The sequence below is a fragment of the Phodopus roborovskii genome, unplaced genomic scaffold (genome assembly GCF_943737965.1).
Source record: "Phodopus roborovskii unplaced genomic scaffold, PHOROB, whole genome shotgun sequence".
Lineage (NCBI taxonomy): Eukaryota > Metazoa > Chordata > Mammalia > Rodentia > Cricetidae > Phodopus > Phodopus roborovskii.
The window spans coordinates 2936781-2956333 of NW_026125397.1; the positions used below are offsets into that span (position 1 = coordinate 2936781).

Consider the following 19553-nt stretch of genomic DNA (forward strand, 5'->3'; position numbering starts at 1 on the left):
AAATATTCTGCAACATAAACAAATGCAACACATCTTTATATAGTTAAACAAGTGCAGCACATCTTTCTTTGCATAGTTAAATATTCTACAACATTTAGATATGACAGCGCCATTTCTACAGTGTTTCTTAAGAATCAATCTTCAGTCTTAATCAGTAACACTGAGCTTGACTGACTAGAATTGGAGCCTTGGTTCACCCAGTAAGTGTGGTCCTGAGTCAGAATGCAAGCCCTCATTGTGGGGAGATTTGTGGTAAAGCCTCTTATTTCATAGTAAAGGCCTGACCACGAAATCAATTGGTGAGCTCTAAAGCTTTGTGTACTCACAGTAAAGGAAAATTTTGGAGCCCTCCTGCCCCCTTTCTATTGTGTATATTAAGTTACATAAGTGTTCTGTTTTGGTAAACTTAGAAGAAAAAGAATGTGTTGAGTTCCTTTTTTGGGGGGGGTACCTCCTTGCTCAGGCTGCATTGTATGTTTTAGTGTATTGGGAGTTTGTTATTTCTTGATGGAGCTCTCAGAAGGCTTTTCTCTCCAGTTTTATCTGATAAAGTTGTCTGATTCATGATTACTTTTTAATGTAATTTTATTCAGCAGAGCACACACACACACACACGCACACACACACACAAACCATTCCAGTTTCTCTTGTTTTCTTTTAAACATCCTTAACTACATTAAAAAAAAAATAGGTCTTGGGTCTGGAGATGTAGCCCAGTTAGTAAAATGCTTGCCTAGCATGCACAAGGCCCTGGGTTCAGTCCCCAGAGCCACCAAAACCAGTGGTGTAGGCTTGTGATCCCAGCTCCTAGAAGGCAGAGTCAAGATGATCAGAAGGTCAAAGTCATTGCAAGTTCAAGGCCAGCCTAGGATACCCACAGTCCTGTTTCAGTTTTTTAAAAATGCTCTTTAATGATCTATAAAAAAATAACTACCACAACTTAAAAATTAGGGAGTGTATGGTATATTGATGTTTTCCCTGTTGGTGTGAAATATTAGTAATAAAACTTGTGTTCAATGTAGATTCTTAACTTGCTTGTCACATGCCTTTCATACATCTCTAAAATATCAGGAAGTTTTATTTCTCTTATTGAACATTCTGGTTTTATCTAAAAAACAATGCAAAGATAATTTTATTATTTCTCATAGTTATATCTGATTCTTTATATATAAAACTCTTTTAACATAGTCTCAAATTATTTATAAATCCATTTTCATGAGTAGGAGAACCATACTACCGGCTGCTTATGATAAAATGTGACAGCAGAGATCTGAAATTTCTATTCTGGAAATAGAATCTTTTTGGTGTGCAGAAGTGTTTTTATCATGTTTCTGCCATTCTTTGACACATTTATTTTAATAGAAATAGCTTATACATTACAAGATGATTCATTTAAGCTTTGGGAATGTGTGTGTTGCTTTATAGCCTAAGCTGGCCGAGAACTCACGATGTAACCCAGACTGACTTTGAACTTGCAGTGATCCTCTGCCTCAGCTCATGAGAGCATGGGTAGAAGCATGAATTACTGGGCCTGCTGAAACTTTCCAAGATGGACCAGTAAGTTCTCCATGGATAACTGAACTGTGGGCCTTGAAATATGACTTCTAGTCCATTAGCAATAAAAGCTGATGTATGGCTGGACCTTAGGATAACTGTATATCACGAAAAACTCAGAAGGCTCCCAGGACTCATTAGAGTTAAGACATTTTCCAGAACTGTTTAATCTATAACCTCTTCCACGTGGTGTTGGGTTTACTGTAGCACTTGTCATTAATGCAAGTTTCTTTACCTTATTCTTTCTAGGTATTGATATTAGAGCCAACCAAAATCTACCAGCCTTCTTACCTGTCTATCAACAACGAAGTCGAGGAGAAAACTATATCTATTTGGCACGTGCTTCCTGATGACAAGGTAAAGTGCAGTTAGGATAAGACTTTATGCCTTTCTGGTCTCACTTTAATGAATGAATGTGTTCATTAAGAAGGAATAGCTTGACTACATTTATTTTGGCATAAGTGCATGCTACAATATAATATTGCTAATTTTGGGTTATGTGTTTCATCAATTAATAGGATATACTTGAAATAATTCAGATTTATAGACAGTATAACCATTTCAAGTGTGCTAAAAATTAGGGTATTTCTTTGTTTTAGAAATTCATGCTGTAACCTAAGTTATGAAGTAATTTTTCAAAATCATGCCAAAGAAATACCTTTTAAAACAGGTTGTAAATTCTCTTGATTCTAGGAAGCCTGAGAATAATCCACTTGAGGGCTTACCCTGGGCCAGCTATACTTATCTTTGCATCTGGCTGTTGGTTTATCTAAATAGCTACTAAGTTTCAGATTAGCATTGATGGATGGATTTCTACTTGGTTCCAGAAGGGTCTTAGAAACACACGCACGCACACACGCACGCACGCACCACCTTCTATGCTCCTGGTAGCAAGTGATCAGCCTTTGCATGTCAGTAGTTCATGCAGATTTTGTTCTTCATTTTGAGACAGAGTCTCTCTGTGCAGGGTAGGCTAGCCTCTAAATCTCTGCCCTCCTGCCTCGGCCTCATGCTCTGAGGTGACAGGCATACTTTATCAGTTCTGGTGCACATGCCACAACTCTTAAAACATAGAAAGCATGGGGAGGACCTGTCCAAGCAACTGGAGAAGGTCAAGGTATTAGAGAAATCCTAGGAGAAAGTTTATTTGAGGGATTTCTTTTTGTAATTGTTTTCCAAAAAGCTCTTAATTTTCTTCAAGCATTATTCATCCACTTGATCCCTGTACAGATGTTTGCTGAGCACTTACTCTCTGCCAGGCACTACCAGGCACTGTATTAAACTCTGGGGGAAGCACTTTATACTAGATGAGTAAAATTCTGCCTCTCGTGGCATTTACTTTCTCCCTTGGGAGGCAATAAAGTGATGAATGAAACCATATGCAGAGGCCATAAGGGCAAAATAGGGAAGGCACGAACTGGGTATGCATTTGTGATACTGTTTAAGTTAATAAACCTAATTTCTTTAGACTTCTATCACTGCTCTCAGGTAACATGGGCTCCCTGAGCTGCACTGCCCTCATCTGTAGAAGGGAAAGTAATAATAACAGCAACAACATCTACCTCAAAAGACTGTTGGGATCAGGCACTGTTGCTGTACTGTGTCTTTAATCCCAGGACATGGGAGGTACAGGCAGGAAGACCATGGATTCGAGGTCACCTTTAGTTACACGCCAATTCCAAGCCAACCCGAGCTACATGAAAGCCCTCCCTCCCCGCCTTGACTTTGCAGTGACAATTATATGAGTGATGTAGACAGTGCATTTCACAGAGCCCTTTACTATAATGAACAAAACAAACGTTTGAAGGATAATAACAACAAACATTCTAAAATGACTGCTTGTTTTACTATTGGACTGACCCCTATTTTTAAGGCCCCCAAATCTGTTTCAATCTTTAAACAATATGAAGGTATCATTTGAGGTATTGTAAGTATGCATTAGGGCACAAATTGAGCTACCTGCTGTGTAAGCCTATACGATATCCATAAGTTGCTGTTTTGTGTTATGCTCAGAGTGAGTGCTGGGTGTGTGTGTGTGTGTGTGTGTGTGTGTGTGTGTGTGTGTGTGTGTGTGTGTGTGGTGTGGTGTGTGTGGTGTGGTGTGTGTGTGTGTGTGTGTGTGTGTGTGTATGTAGCTGTCCTTGACTCTATGACTAGATTGGGCTCCTAGGAATAGTAGTTCTCAAAGGATATCTCCTGGAGACTCAGCATTTGAGTGACAAGAAGTGGCTTCAGATCTGGACTTCCACTCCGAGTGCCCCTGGTTAGCAGAACTGGTACTCGTTAACCGCCTCTGTAGGAAGCGCAGCAGGCCCATCCACACAGATTGGCTCTAGTAAAGGAAGAATAAATAGTTCATGCTGTGGGACAGTCACATCAGCTGGCCTAAGCCTTTCCCAAATTCCAGCCTTGGCTGGGCCCTGTAACCTCTGTCAAAATGACTATGCATCACCTGCCACAGAGCTCTGGTTTATAGAAAAAGGGGTGCCTTGTGTTTAGAATAGCCAGACAGTTCCCCATACGCACCCAGATCCTGTTTGTACTGATATGGAAAGCTATTGTATGTCTGGATGCAGTTGGCCATATAAGTCTGGTAAATTGTAGTGCTTTGGCAGACATGCCAAATGTTCGATAGCATGGGATTGTGCATGTCTGCCAGCTGCATCTAAGAGGTTTCTTTCAGAACTGTGGCCTTTTCAGATTCAGTCTGTGGATTTTTGGCCCCGGTACCACTCCCATAGGGCAACTATGGACTGGCTGTACTAGAGTTTTATAGTTTGGCTGCTAACAGGTTATAACTATGGGACCTTCCACCAACCAAACAAACACACCTTACCCATGCTAGGGCCTGCTACTATGAGCAGTGTTGTGAGACCTTATTGTCTAGCCCTTAGTGAAGATAGTCCCAAAGGTACAGTATTGTCTTTTCTTATAGAACTAACCTATTCATAAAGGAAACTTGACAGCCAAGGCATTCTCTATGTTCGTCACTTTGTAAGGGGAGAATGGGCCACACCCACATCGGTAACATTTCTAATATATAAGTGAGTCCTCCCTGGGAGTGTCACACTACACCTACGCTGTGGCCAGTGTAACACTTCTGCTTCCTGACAATGAGGTCTTCTGTGACTCATGGGACCATGCTGCATTGTCGGGAAAACCTTTTGGACTTTTAATCTGTGAAGTTCAGGGAGGAACAGTGAGTAGGGCATGATGTCTTTGGGAAGCTTCAGGAAGGACTTGGAGTCTGGGCTTTGGTTTTGGGTAGGACTAAGCAATGATCTCAGGCTGGGAGAATAGAGCAAATTCCAACAGAGACACCATGAGCAAATGTGTTTGGGGGGTAGTGAGGGGCCTTTTTTGACTTATGGGGGGGTTTGGTAGCACTAGGAAGTATATTGGTAGGTGAGATGGTATAAAATCACAACCTGTTTCCTGAGTGAGGAAAGAATTTAGACATGTATTGATGTTTAATGAGGATCAGGAGAAACAAATAAGCCGAATAGATGTTTATTCAGGGAGAAATAACTTACAACCTAGACAGATGAACATCAGCAAGTTCCACCGGATGCTCTCCTCTCTGCATCCTGCCAGCAAGAGAGCTTTCCCTGGCTCCTCTTCAGCCCTAGTTCCACAGGTCACTTCCGCCCCTGGCTCTACCCCCCCCCAATGGGCATGGTCAATGCCACAGAAGGAGACAAAGTGAATATCCCACTATAATTCCCCTTTTAGTCTAAAGAAAAGATTTAAGCTTGATACAAAACTATATACAAAACAGTGAATAACAAGTGTGCTCTAATAAAAGGAAAATTGAAAACAAAATGACCTACATATCTAGTCCTAGGGTGAAGGCATAACGGAGTTTACAATAGAGTTGTCCTAAGCTGGAAAACTTAAGTCTAGTATCAAATATATATCTAGAAAGAGAGAATAATAGTTGTGATAGTTTAATCTTCAACCTCATCAAGACCTGAGAAGGAAAATAACGATACTAGGGTAGACAGGAAGTGTGGATGGGCAACTTCCAAAAGGTGCAGCGAGGACAGAAGCAGCAGGCTACCTGAACAGTCACACAAGGTCTCACAGCAATGTTGGTACACCCAGTTTTGGCTAAGGCCAAGAGTACTTGACAGACCACAACAACAGCAGGGAGGTAGAATGGCTGTCTTACCCTGACTTGGCAAGGTTCAGCAGTCTTCTATATTTGCTCCTGCAAGCACATAGCATGTCCAAATCAGTGGTCAAGGTGTTGGCCGTTCTTTGCCCAAGAGGCCATTAGCCAAAGTGAGGATGAACTCCAGCAGGAGCAACAATAGTGTCCAACATATTTTCAGGAAAGTGCACGGTGCTGTCAGGAGCAACAGTGTCTCATGTCAACGGAGTACTAATATTAAAACATTTAAATGCCATGTTCTGCAGGTCTATGAACTGATTGAAGATTAAGCATTCATGTCTGACTAATCTCATAGGTAAAGAAAACATGGGTGAATATAATCTGTAATACTCAGGAACTTAGCTAAAAAACTGATTGAAACTTCCCTGAGTAAAGCAGGGGTAAATACCTAAACAGTATAACTATGTACATATATATATATATACATGTAAATCCCTAAAATAGAGGTAGAGTAGAAATGTCTAGACAAGAGGTAGAACTATAAAGGGCAGCATGATAAATAAATTTTGTATCAATATACAAAAATGTCTTGAATACAAGCAAAAGTATACATACATAGAATATAGCAAGAATAATGTGCATAAATTGTATCAATATACAAAATGTCTTGAACATAAGTAAAAGTATACATACATAGAATATGGTAAGAATAATGTGCATCAAACATCATAAATGGTAAGATTTCACACAATATGACAAATATAATATGCAATTCTTCTGGGAAGGGAATATAAACTTAATTTTACATAGGTTACCATAAATAAGAATATATAACAATGTAAGCTGTATAATACTAATATCTCACTCTTACTAAATAATTCACAAGAAGATAGGCTAATCTACCTATATCCATTCTAAACCATACCTTTCCCAACCATTCCCTATTTCTGTCTAAAAGATAAACCTGAGTCTAAGCATCACCTTCCATACCCAACCCTAAGTAACTAAAAGCAACCCAAAGAAGATGAATATTCCCAAATTCCAAGAGTAGGGAAAGGGGGGTGTCGTTATCTTAAGATTACTCCCTGTTGAAATGGGACGATGATTGCTCCATGGGATCTTGTAGGAAGAAAATTTTTAGTAACCAAATTTCTCAACAGAACTGGCTGTGACATATGTAGCTAGTCACTGTAGCTAGGCAGAAAATGCTTGACTGTAGTTCTATTTGAAATTCTGGCCAGGGCATAATAAGAAGGTGCACCATTACAGCTAACTAGTCATGAGTTGTCTCAAGCAAAACAGTCTCAAACTGGTTTTAGGGTGATGTTTGTAGTCCAGATGCATCAGGTTGAGTCAAGTGGAAATGACGAAGTGGGGCCCCATCTTCTTTCCTGAGAGTTCAAAGATTGCTGTTAGGAATGGAAAACTTAAACATCAATATTAAAGTAAAAATTTTTCAAGTTTTAAGGTATGCATTAGGGAAAAGCAACAATAAGCATTAAAATGTATATGAGAAAATTAGGATTTCAGAGAGAAAATTGCATATAAGCGAATGAGTCCCCAGATTTTATTTTCTCCTGACTTATACCAATTGGCTTCTTGATTTAAGGCAGAAACCATGAATTTAATCTTAACAACATGCTTGAATTTAGAGAAAGAAAGCCAAATCCAACTCCAAAGCAAGCATTGGTTTACATGAATTGGGACTACCGGAATACTAGATAGTAACAAGAAATACATTTCTGTATAGAAATAGTTTACTAGAATTAAATATTTTTACCATAAATCAGATTCCTCTTCATTAAGTGAATGTTTCTGGGGAGCTGTCTTCTCTTCTGTAGGTACCTACATGTTCAGTGTCTTGGCTGTTTGAAGATAGGTGTTCTCTGTTTTCCTGTAAGAACAAGAACAGAGCACTTCCCCTACCTTTGAGAGGTCTCCGCACACCTCACGGGACCTCTGCACATCTCATGGAACATGCACTGGTAGGAAACACTGTATCATTGAAGCTACTTAGTCTAAGAGCAGGCAACACGGAGTGGCCAGGAACCCGGTCAGTGAAGCTGCACAGCTGTGAATGCCGTTATCTGTTGCTTGCTGGGTGATCTGGACAGTCCACAGAACTCTTCTTATAGCCTCTGTATATGGAGAAAAGATGACAATGGTACCTTGTGGGACAGCCAGCACAGGGCTAAATGCACAAAACATGGGTTAATACTGTTACCACTGTACCTGGAAGACTTATTACACCTTTTTGTAGAGTTTGGGAATCTTGGGACCTGGAGGATCACAGAAAAGAGTATGAAAGAAAGGATCTAGAAATGAAGTAGCTAAAGAAGTTAGACTGAGACAACGGGATCCCAACTGCAAATAAATGTATGACTCAGTCACTCATTAGGAGAGAAACTAAAAGGGAAGAGTAAGAGTTAGGAGGTTCAAAGTCTGATGGTGATGATACCAGGAGGGTGTTTAGAAGGAAAAAGTGAGTTGTACAGGAGTTTTGTTTTGGACCTGGGTACTTGGTGCTGATGCAAACACCTACAGAGACAAAACTGGGCAATCAGCATGGCTATCTGTGTGTGGTTACTAGCCATGTTGCGTTAAAGTACAACACTTTGTTCACAGCACTTTAAAGTGGATGCAAACATGCTCTTATTTTGGGGAGAGAGCAAGACTAGAAGAGATTTTCAGAGGCTTGACCATGAAGAGCAAGGTTACCCAGGGACACTTGGATCAGAAGTGGCTAAAGGAATTAGCATGAACAAGGTCCTGAGACTTAGCCAATAGAATTTGGAAGACAGGAAAAGAGCTAACAGCCGGCCAGAGATTTTTGGAAACGGTACTGTTTCCAGCTAGTAGTTTTTGTTTGTTCTTTCAAAGAGGTTCTCTGTTCACTGAAGCAGGTCTGATACGGGTGTTCTCGCTCTCTGTGACTATTTTACATTGTGCTAAGAAGTACATGTTGTGACTTAACTGAGTACAAGAGGAAGGGTTACTGGTTAAGGCTGTGAATTTTCCCCACACCTGCTTCTGCTGTCTTTAAAAATACATTTTATGAGCATTTTGCTTGCATGCATGTGCACTATGTGTTATCTGATGCCAACATAGGTAAGCATCCCAGGTCCTGTGCAACTGGAACTGTGGGTGGTTGTGGGGCACCATATTAGTACTGGGAACAAACCTAGGTCCTCTGCAGGTGCTCTTGAGAGCATCTCTTGAGCCTCCCACTGTCTTCTGATGCAGGAGGACTACATTTGTAGTGTCCGATCCTCCATAATCTGTACATCAAAATGTCCTTGACAAAAAGTTAAGCTTCTGCCAGCCAGTGTCCCTTTGGGTTTTGACTTGATTCTCTGTAAGCTACACTCACTATCTCCATCCTTTTCTCCTTTTAACAACCAAAGTGATAAGATTGCAGGAAAGACACACAATGAAAACCTTTATTACCAGTCTTAAGTCTATAATTAACAGGTAAGCAACCATTTTAATAGGTCATACGGTAAGCAGGAAATGGATTATGACATAGGATGCCTTAATTTTTCACTTGTCATGCTTATTTATTTGCCTACAGTTTCTACAATGTGGGATAAACTGTTGTATTGTTTACAGACTATATGCGTCATCCTGCAATTTTCCAAAACTTTCAGACATTGACACCAATTCCCAGGACTCTTGGAAAGCTACTTTACATAGCATAATTACATAGGGCACAATTACTGAGCCCTAGCCATGTACATTTTTCCCATAGATATTTGCTGTTTAGGGTCAGTACCTGAGGAAAATCTGCTTGGATACCATGGAAGAAAATCCTAGATCCAAAGAAGCAACAAGCGTTAAGGACTCAGGCATTACTCTGGCCTGCCCCTGTCACCTGGCAGAATGCACTCAGACAGTACCCTGTTCAGCCCAGGGGCAAAGGACCCTTTAAAAGAAAGACCCTGCCCACTCAGTCTCTCTTTCCTGCTGGTCCCCTGGGGCAGACAGGGCCTTTCCTGTCTCCCTCTTCTCTTCTGTCTTCTCTCTCTGTCTCTGTATCTCTTTACCTCTTTTCTCTTTCCTCCCCCTTCCCCTCCCCTTTCTAATAAAACTTCTCACTAAGCTCTGTCTGCCTGGCATGTGTGTCCCTCTGCCTCGGTCACCCTCACTGACAAGGAATCCACCAAGGTCCCTCACACACTTCATCATAACTACATGCAAGATATTTGGTATGCTTATTTGAAATCCCTCCCTTTTAGGGTTGAAATTTAAGCAACTGTTGGCCTGGGTTTGGGCTTCTAAATCACAAGTGTGGCTGGCGGGACCCTTCAGCAAAGGCTGCTTACCCTTTGTCACCCCAGCTCTAGCCAGGGGCCATGTAGAGAGGATATGTAAATTGTGTGAAGGAGAATTCCTACCTAATTCCAGTTAGTCACTCCCTTCCATTCATGCTGGGTTCAGCTCGAAGTCCCAAGTAAAACAGCTCAAACACTAAGGAAATTGTATTACCTATCCTGACAGATACTGAAATGGCTTTCCGAGGGGTTTTGTATCAGGGCTCTGACCCGAGTTCTCTGTAAGTGGTCGGCTGTCTTCTTGTGGTCTTAAACAACTGCTTGACACCAACAGCATCCCAAAAAGGAGGGCCGAGCCCCCCACCCCCAACCCCACCTCCCAGCCCCGCAACTCATACAAAAGCTGTATCATGCTAAGCCAATCACCAACAAGGAAAATGAACATATTGTGGCCAGTTTAGACGAAATTCAGTGCCCCACCAGAACCTGAACATTCTGCATCACTGGACCCTTGCAATTCACGTTGTGGCTCACTACTGCCTCCCTGTGGCGAGTCCCTCCTGCCATGCAGGTGAGCCCTCTTGCAGTGAGTGGAGTGGCTGCTAAGAGCACTGTGCTCAAAGCTGTCCTGGCAGGGCAGTCTTTGGGGAACCAGATATTCAGGAAGCTGTCTGCTCCTTTCCCACTGAATCAGCCCAGTCTATCCACGAAGCCCCTCCTTGATTTCTCCCAGAGCAGGGCTGTTGCAAACCTGATTTGCCAGTGTCACCTCACCTTTATGTGTGCTTTCTGTGTTCAGTGGCTGCTTTGCTCACTACCCAAGCCTGCTCTGCTCTCATCCCCAACCCTGACCATGGTCTTGGGTAACAGCTCAGTAGCAGGCCTTAGATGTACGGATGTGTTGTGTGTGAGCAGTGAACAGCTCAGAGTTGAAGTCTCTGTGTCATTTAGACACTGACCTGCAGTTGACAGACATTAGAAGCCACATGTCAGATTAAGAACAGAGGCTGCTATTTTAATTTGCCTCTGCCCAATACTTGGTTATTTTACATGTGGCCGTTTTTTATGTATGTGTATATATGCATTTTCATGTGTATACCAATCCACATTTGTGTGCAGGTTCACGAGCATGTGTGTATATGTGAAGGCTGGAGGGCAGCCTCGGTGGCATCCTCATGAGTGCTGTCCACCCCTTTTGAGAAGGGGTCTCCGACTAGCCTGCCACTTACCACTTAGGCCAGAAAGGTAGAATAGCGGGGCCCAGGGAGCCTCTGTCTCTGCCTTCTCAGTGATGCGACATGGGACATATCACTCCCTGTCATTGTTACATGGGTTCTGATCATCAAACTTGGGTCTTTGTGTTTGCAAGGCAAGTGCCTTAGGGACTCAGCCATGCCCTAGGCTTTCTATTAGGCCTTTCTACACTGTTCCTTAGATCTCATGATGATAGAATTTGCTGTGTGATAACTCAGCTCAAACCCAAGCAAGATGCACTAACATTGATTTTTGAGAAATTTGCAACAGACTTGAGAGGATCTATCTGCAATCCTGGTTGCATGGCCCTAGCAAAGATTTAGGAGAAGTGGATAGAAAGTGTAGCTTTTTGAGTTGCTTTTGCCAAGAGAAGAGTTTTGGGCCACGTCAGAGCTGCAAAGTTCAACATCTGTTTCACCAGCCTGGCCAAGGCTGCTACTGCATAGCAGTCGCAAGAGCTTGCTTTCCTATTAACTTGAATTTTAAGTCATGGCCAAACAGTCTTTTATTTCTATTATACTTTTTACTGAGGGTATAGTTAAGAAAATAACTAGGGTAGTTTCATCCTTATTGGAGGATGAGACCAGACAGAGAAACCATCTCAAGAACCCTAGGCAGGCTTTGTTCATAGATATTAGTGAGACTGATGTAAGGTCATTGGTTTAGTGGAAGGGATTGAGACATTTTTCATTGCCTGGCATAATTTCAGTCATCCATTAGGTCTTTTCTTCTGGAGAAGAAGTTAGCTGTAATTAGCTGTCAGACTCCTGCAGAAGGAGCCATCACCTGGGCACTTGGTAAAGGAAGTCAGTTCAAGTCAGCATCTGACTGACAATTTAAAAGAGAAATTGAATCCTGTTGAGTCATTTTTACAGGACTGTCTAGCAAAGTTTTCAGGAAAAAAAGTGGCTTGCATGTTCTGAATATTACCAAAAACTGTGAGTCTGATGACAGAGCATCTGGCAGCTTCTTTAATCAGCGAACATGAGTGGTTAGGGTATGGACCCTGGAATTAGCCTTTGCTAAGAAGAATAACTCAAAGTCCGGGTAAAGGTCATGACCATCTGCACTAGTATGCAGGTCCCATGCCAGCCCAGTTAGGTAGGCTGTTCATTGCATCCCAATATGTCAGCTCAGGACATGTTGAGATTTCTAAACATTTGTATAGGGAAATAATCTAAGGACAATTATCTGATAATTATTGTGATATGTTTAGTCATAATTGAGTGATACATTCTCAGTTGTTTTAAATATGGACTCTGGGAACCACCCACATCTACCTATCACATAATAACCCAATTTTTATGTTCAAACATTATTAGCATATTAAGCTTTGCATAAATTAGGTTATAATTCCTTAGAGTTGTAATAGACACTCTGTACATGTATATGTACACGCACATTAATTTTTGAAAGAAAGAAAACACCATTACTCGTTTACTTGAAAATTTTACCTAAAGTTAATGCCAAGCTGGCTGTGATAGTATGTTTCTGGAATCCTAGAACTCAAGAAGCTAAGGCCAGAAGATCTCAAGTTCATAGTCTGCCTGGGTTACAAAATATGTCCCCTCTTTCAAGATCAAAAGGCAAAAAATAATTCAAAATAATTATTTTTAAAACCTTAACAGAGATTTTATTCAAATTAATTGTTTCTCTTTCTCAGAAAATAAATACTGCTAAGTCCAGGGAGATAGCTTGTTCAGTATAGTTCTCTACACAGGTGTGAGCTGAGCTCCACTCCCAGAACCAGCATAAAAAAAACCAGGTGTGATGATGTGCATCTGCACTCCCAGACCTGGTGAAAACAGGCAAATCCCTGGAGAAAAGCTCCAGGCCAATGGAGAAATCATCTGGTGAATAATATAGATTCTTAGAAACCCCACAAATGTGTACTCAAACATACAAATACATACATACATGGAAAATCATTGGCAATTATACAAAAAGAAAATGTGGCTGACTACAGCAATCTAATTACCTTGATCACTGAAGTTTTTGTTGTTTTGGTTTGGGTTTTACTTAAAATTAAAGCATAATAGTTACAACTAAAATTAAGGTTTACATTTAATGAAAATAATTTGCAGATGTTTTGAAAGCTGTCGTCTTCAAGTTCAGCCTCCTTAGATAATTTACTCATGAAGAATTAGGCATCAGGAAAAAATGACTATTATTAAAACTAAATTATTTTATGATGTTATTTTCCATGTGGATGCATGTGGATGACTAATCTCTTTTATCACTGTTCCATGTTCCAGAAAGGTATACATGAGTGGAACTTCAGTGCATCCTCTATCAGGGGAGTAAGGTACGTTTCCCTAAGATATCCTGTGTGCTTGGAAGACACTCTTCTGAAATAAACAGAGCCCGAGTTGGACTCTAAATCATAAGTTAAATTTGAAAAACATGTGTTTCAGGGATCTTTCTTTGTTGTAAAGACTCAGCCATCAGCTTCTCTGCCCAGTTGTAAAGATCACCTCACTGTCATGGGCTCATCACTGAGTGGTAAATGTGAACTGTGATCTGTATTGGACATGTGGCTAGAAGGGAGCCACGTGGAGGTCCTCCCCTGCTGGCTGACCTTTCGGTTAAGCTGTGAGATGGCTTTCTGTCCTTTAGGTTACCAGCAGGTCTGCAGGACATCTCCCAGATTATACTCAGGATCTCATATTAATGATGACGTATGAATGGGGAATTCATGAATTTTTTCCCAAGGTCACTGTGGATGCAATTATGTTTGTGAGGTCACAGTGACAAATATCAGTTCAGTTCTAAAACTTTGTCATAATACCAATGGCTCAGATAAACATGCTCTCTCCTGGGAATTAGAAATAAAGTCAGCAATCAGAATTGGGTGTCAACAGTTTAGTGTTTGGAACTTTGTCATCTTGGAAGCCTATGCCACACCAGTTCATTCAGCTTTCAAGCCAAACTGTGTTTACTACTGTTTACCCCCCCACACACACACACACATAATGGGGATGGGAGAGAACAGACTTCTGTAGACCAGTTGTGCAATATCCTGTTGCTTTTGCACTAACAGTAATTGGTTTGTTAGCGCATGAACTGGTAGAGTGGTGAGTCACCAATAAATTTAGCTTGCTTGATAGAACAACTACCTGTTACCTCATGAATGATGTGAATAGAAACAAGCGAGATTATGAGTGTGACTCATGACTTTCCAATCAATACCTTCTCAAATAAAACTTTACACGCTTAATATTTTAATTCCTAAACCACTCATTAGCAAGGTACTCTTTATTGCTGCCTTCTTCGGCAGTCCATTTAGTATAGTAACTGCATTTCATCTCATCAGATCTGTTTTACAATGGTTTAGCTCTTATTAATTAGTCCTGGCAGTCCTTCCTAGCTGTTCTTGTGACTCATGACATGTATGTAGAATGCCTCCCTGTGGTGATCGCTGGTTTACATGTTGGGAAACTTGAGTTTTGGCTTGTGACTTTAAAGACAGCCTGCTTTGCTGGCTTCCTTCTCTATACAGACTGGGTGACAAATGAAGGAGCAATCCAACTAGGTGAGAAGTTTGCCTTGCATCACCTCAAGATGTAGCCAGCTCAAACCAATGGCATCTATTGAGCATCATCTATGTGCCGTGTTGACTCCTTTTGGCTAAAGATGGAAAAGTGATGAAGAAAGGGAGTCCTCTTGAATAATTCACAGTTGAGTGGGAAGGGGAAACAAGCATTGACGTCCGGTGGCCATGGGATGTGAGATGAGCAATGACAAGCTAGAAACACATTTGGAGAAGAAATGCACGAGGAGTCTTTCTGTCTGGAGTAGAAATAGTAAAGCTAGAGGAGAAAGGGTCTCATCTGGGCCTTAGATGACGACTAGAATCAGTTCTAAAAGACTGAAAATATAAAATCTGAGCATGCTGGCACATGCCTGTAATCCTTGTTCAGGGTCAGGCTAGACTTTGTAGTGAACTTGAAATCATCCTGAGGCACACGAGAGACAATTCTCAAAACCCAAAGAAGCTTTGTATTCCAAAATGAAAAGTAGCAGGTGCTATTATGATGATGTGGCCTGAAGAGTTACGTTCATGCACCAGATGGGATCCTTTGCTTGTTGTGTTGATCAAGTTCTGTTAGACAATAGCCACAGCTTCATTTGTACCTCAGGCTTCCACGCTCCAACAGTGGAACTGAGTGGCTTGGCTTGGCCTGTATGTAAAACCTGAAATATTTTACTATCTGGCCCATTACAGAAAACACTGGCCAACTCCTGGCGTAAACTAGCCGGTCCTAACTTCGCAACCGAAAACTGTTCACCTTGCTCTAAAGAGGAGTTCTCAAGCTTCCTAACGCTGAGACCCTTTAGTACAGTTCTCCATGGTGTGGTGACCACCAACCATATATTATTTCATTGCTACTTCATAACTGTAATTTTTGCTACTGTTATTAATTGTATTGTAAATATCTATGTTTTCCAGTGGTCTTGGGCAACCTCTGTGAAACGGTTGTTTGACCCTCACGGGTCAGAGACCCACAGATTGAGAACCACTGATCTAAAGTAAAGTACTTGCTAGGTCCACACCAATTGCTGGTCCACATTGCTCTGCTCCTTTAAAATCTCTACAGCTAGTGCAGCCACTTTGCTGCCTGAGTGAACTGCCTTGCTAGCCCTGAAAAGCACAGCCTAGAATCACTGGAAGCTAACCAGCCAGTTGGTATGCACGCTTCCCTCTAAGCACAGGTCACTGCGATGCCAGACGGGACTCGTGTCTTATGCATATTTTCAGCACCGCAGAGCAACACCCCAGAGCAGCCCTGTTCTGCAAAGATGCGTAGGGATAATACATAATTTTAATATTATGGTATGGGGACTTCTGTCTTAAAAGTACCACTTAGAGCTTCTTGCTATAAATGACAGTGATGCCATAGCAGGGTTGGATATAAAACAAATTTTATCTTTCCTTTTCATTAGTGATCTGTAGAAGTACTGGTGTGAGTCTGAATAAAGTGGGGCTTTGTTTGTTTGTCCTAGCATCTCCAAATTTGAAGAACGCTGCTGTTTCCTTTACGTGCTTCACAATTCTGACGATTTCCAGATCTACTTTTGCACAGAGCTGCACTGTAAAAAGTACGTATTTGTCCTCGTGTGGAAGGGGCTGTTCCCACTTGGTCACTGTGTTCAAGTGAAAGGACGCATGTGGCTTCTGTGGAAAATTGATGGTAAGGTGGTTGCACAGCCCTTACATTAAAGACTGCTTTATAAAGCATGTGGTATTGGGTCTAGGATTTCTGTCTAACAAACCAGGCCTTTGCTTAGTCACAGTGTATTTTATACAAATAAAACATTAGCCGGGGTGTACTGGTTAATTGTTTAATAGTACCATGCCTCATTTTTAAAATGCTTACTTATTATAGATGAGTATGAAATTTTCCATGAACAGATTATTTAGCATAAAGTCACTTTTGTCTGAAGCAGACACCCTACCTCCTGGGAGAACTGTGTGGTTAGAGTTGAATAAGGAGCCCAACTCCCCTGGTGGGCCTATAGCCTTAGATCTGTTCTATACCAGTAAAAGAGATAACCCAAAAATCTATGAACATATTCTCCCCTGGTATATTTCTCTCAGTTAGTTAAACATTTCATATTCCCTTAAAACACAGTGGTGGGTGATAAAGTAGAAGAGAAGTGAATGGCCACTTAGAAGCTAAAATAGAGGTGAAAGTCAGTCTGAGCTTAAGTTTTATCAACAATTGTTCTTTTTTCAAATAACCACTATAATAAATGACTGATAGGCTAATTCACTGTCAGCAGTTTGCTTTTATTTTAATGCTTATCTCCAACATAGTATCGATTTTAATCTTTAGTGAAATCCAATTAAATAGGTATGATTGCCATCTTCCATAAAAGAAGAAAAAGAAATAGAATTTTTTGAGCGGTAACTACCAATAAGGATAAAGTTGGGATCTTGACCCAGGCAGGTCAATGCCCCTGATGGATACAGATGATTGCTGTCCAGCTGTGTTATAATCTGTTGTGATGGTCATAGTGAAAAGATTTCCATTAATGGCTGATGTATATCTTCATGTCAGGTTCTCAGGTCTTAATGTTTACCTGTAAAGCCATTTTTTAAAAAATTCTTTTTCTTTCTCTTTCTCTTAATTAATTTTCCTTTTGTTTTCAACTCATCCTAATAATTTAATCTTACTCAAAATTTACTCTTATTCTAATCAATCATGAGATTTTGTTTTTATGCCTTTGACCTTCAAGAAATGTGCAATGGGAATAGAGAATAGGAATTGGGAGAAGGGGAAAACATGATCAAAATATATTGTATGAAAAAAAATTGTTTCATTAGGCACAAGTGAACTCTGTAATTCCAAATTTCAAAAACCCTCATTCATTAGTTCCCATTTGGCAGAATAGTTCTTGGCCCTAAGTGTTCAATGAGGTTTTTTTGTTTGTTTGTTTGTTTGTTTGTTTGGAATTGATGGAAAGATAAAATGAGGTACAGGAATAGTTTCTGCGTTGTGTAGGTAATCTCATCACATGATAGCCTGCTCTGCCCATGTGCTTAGCCTCACATACAGCATGCCCTGCCTATGAAGCCAGCAGCCCATGTAAGCAGTGCACCCATTAATTCATTTGTGAACCACTGGCCACAACTTTATTCATAGGGTAGGATTGTATTTCTCACTTATATTGCTTGGCTCTGAAACTGACTTCAGAAATAAAACATAACAAGCATTTAAAATGTCATCCAAAGAGAGGTGGCTTACTGGGCAGTGGTGGTACACACCATTAATCCCAGAATCTGGGAGGCACAGGCAGGTGGATCTCTGAGTTTGAGGCCAGCCTAGTCTATAAAGCAAGCTTCAGGATGGCGGGGAGGGGGGGGGGCGCTACACAAAGAAACCCTGTCTTAAAAAACAACCAAAAAAAAAAAAAAAAAAAAAAAAAAAGGAAGGAAAAACAGAAACAGCAGAGATGTAACTCTGTCACCAAAGCATATATAAGCTGTATTTATAGGATCTTCTCAGGCAGAAGATACAGTAACTGAGATCAAATTTACAGATACTAGACATTCTGGAATATCCAGAATATAGCTACATTTTTTTAATAACAATAGCAGCAACAAAGCGACATTAATGTTTACGAATGCTGTGTTCTGTGCATGTACTATGCAAGTGCTGCGCTAAGTATCTTCCCAGCCTGTGGAATGGGCCTATCCAGAGCTTTACAGTTAAGCACCCAGAGATGTAGAAGAGTTTGTTTGCCCAAGCGCACATAGAACCCAGTCATCTTGTCTGATAGCCAAGTCCACATTCTCACATTTCTATGACTTTGTCTAGCCTCAGTGTTCTGGGTCCATGTTACATTTACTATTATTTATAGTCAGAAATTTCTAGAAAAATTCTACCAGTCTGAGATTTCTTTTTGCGCTCCTGCTCCTACACCCCACCACAACCACCACCACCACACAGATTGGTCCTGATGGTTTATTTGCCTAAAGACTCTTGGTTCTGGATTTTTGCCCTGAAGTCAATTTGGAATCTCCACAATGGTTGGGCAGAGGGTCTTCCCACTTGAGAGAGCTGAGAGTGTGATAATTGATTCACCAGAGAACATTTCGGGCTAGCCCTTTGGGGCAGCCCCATTTCCCGTTGCTCCTTCCGGTTGTCCTTCCGGTTGGTCCTCAGCTTGGTGAACAACCAACACGCTGATCTCTGCTGGGGTGCCAGTTAGATACAGGTATTGATTCACCAAGATCACGGGTGATTCGGTACTTCTTTATAAACAAACGGCTTGTGTTGCACGACTGCCCCATACCATTGCCTGATAGAAAAGTTCTGAGCGCGCTGGTGGCAGGCCGACGGGTTTAGTGCCTAAAACGAATTTTCCACCCAAGATGTTGTCAGTTTATGTCAGGGTTACTGAGAGAAGTGAAGAGCGTGTGAATTTAACATTGCCGTGAACAGCAACTCTCGTTGTAGGTTTTTTGAAATGGTGAATACCATTACGGAAGAGAAGGGCCGAGGCACGGAGGAAGGAGACTGTGAAGGCGACTCCCTGGAGGTAATGCCCGGAGCAAACCTGCATTTTACAAATGAGCAATTGACAGCTGACTTCGAGGGGTTATGGGAAGGGATGGGGTTCATCACCCAGTGAAGCATGGAGGTACTCAGAGTCTAAATTTCCTCAGAATAAGAGGGGCTGGGGAGAGGACTCAGCGATTCAGAGGCCTTCTTGTCTTCCGGAGGACCTGTGTTCAGTTCCCAGCACCCTCGTCCAGCAGCTCACAACTGCCTGTAACTCCAGCTCCTGGGGATCCCAAGCCATCCCTCTGCAAGCACTGACACACACAAATTCATAAAGAAGCACTCATGTAT

General features: G+C 41.3%; 1 protein-coding gene across 2 annotated transcripts in view; it reads left to right on the forward strand.

Annotated features, from left to right (window-relative positions):
- The window catches only part of Map3k5 (mitogen-activated protein kinase kinase kinase 5), a 186365-nt gene that overhangs the window by 111296 nt on the left and 55516 nt on the right, over positions 1-19553 (forward strand). For both annotated transcript variants that reach the window (XM_051175360.1, XM_051175359.1), the window contains exons 11-14: positions 1804-1911; positions 13449-13498; positions 16198-16293; positions 19158-19239. In XM_051175360.1, the coding sequence (XP_051031317.1) occupies positions 1804-1911; positions 13449-13498; positions 16198-16293; positions 19158-19239 (336 nt within the window). The remainder of the gene's footprint in view (positions 1-1803; positions 1912-13448; positions 13499-16197; positions 16294-19157; positions 19240-19553) is intronic.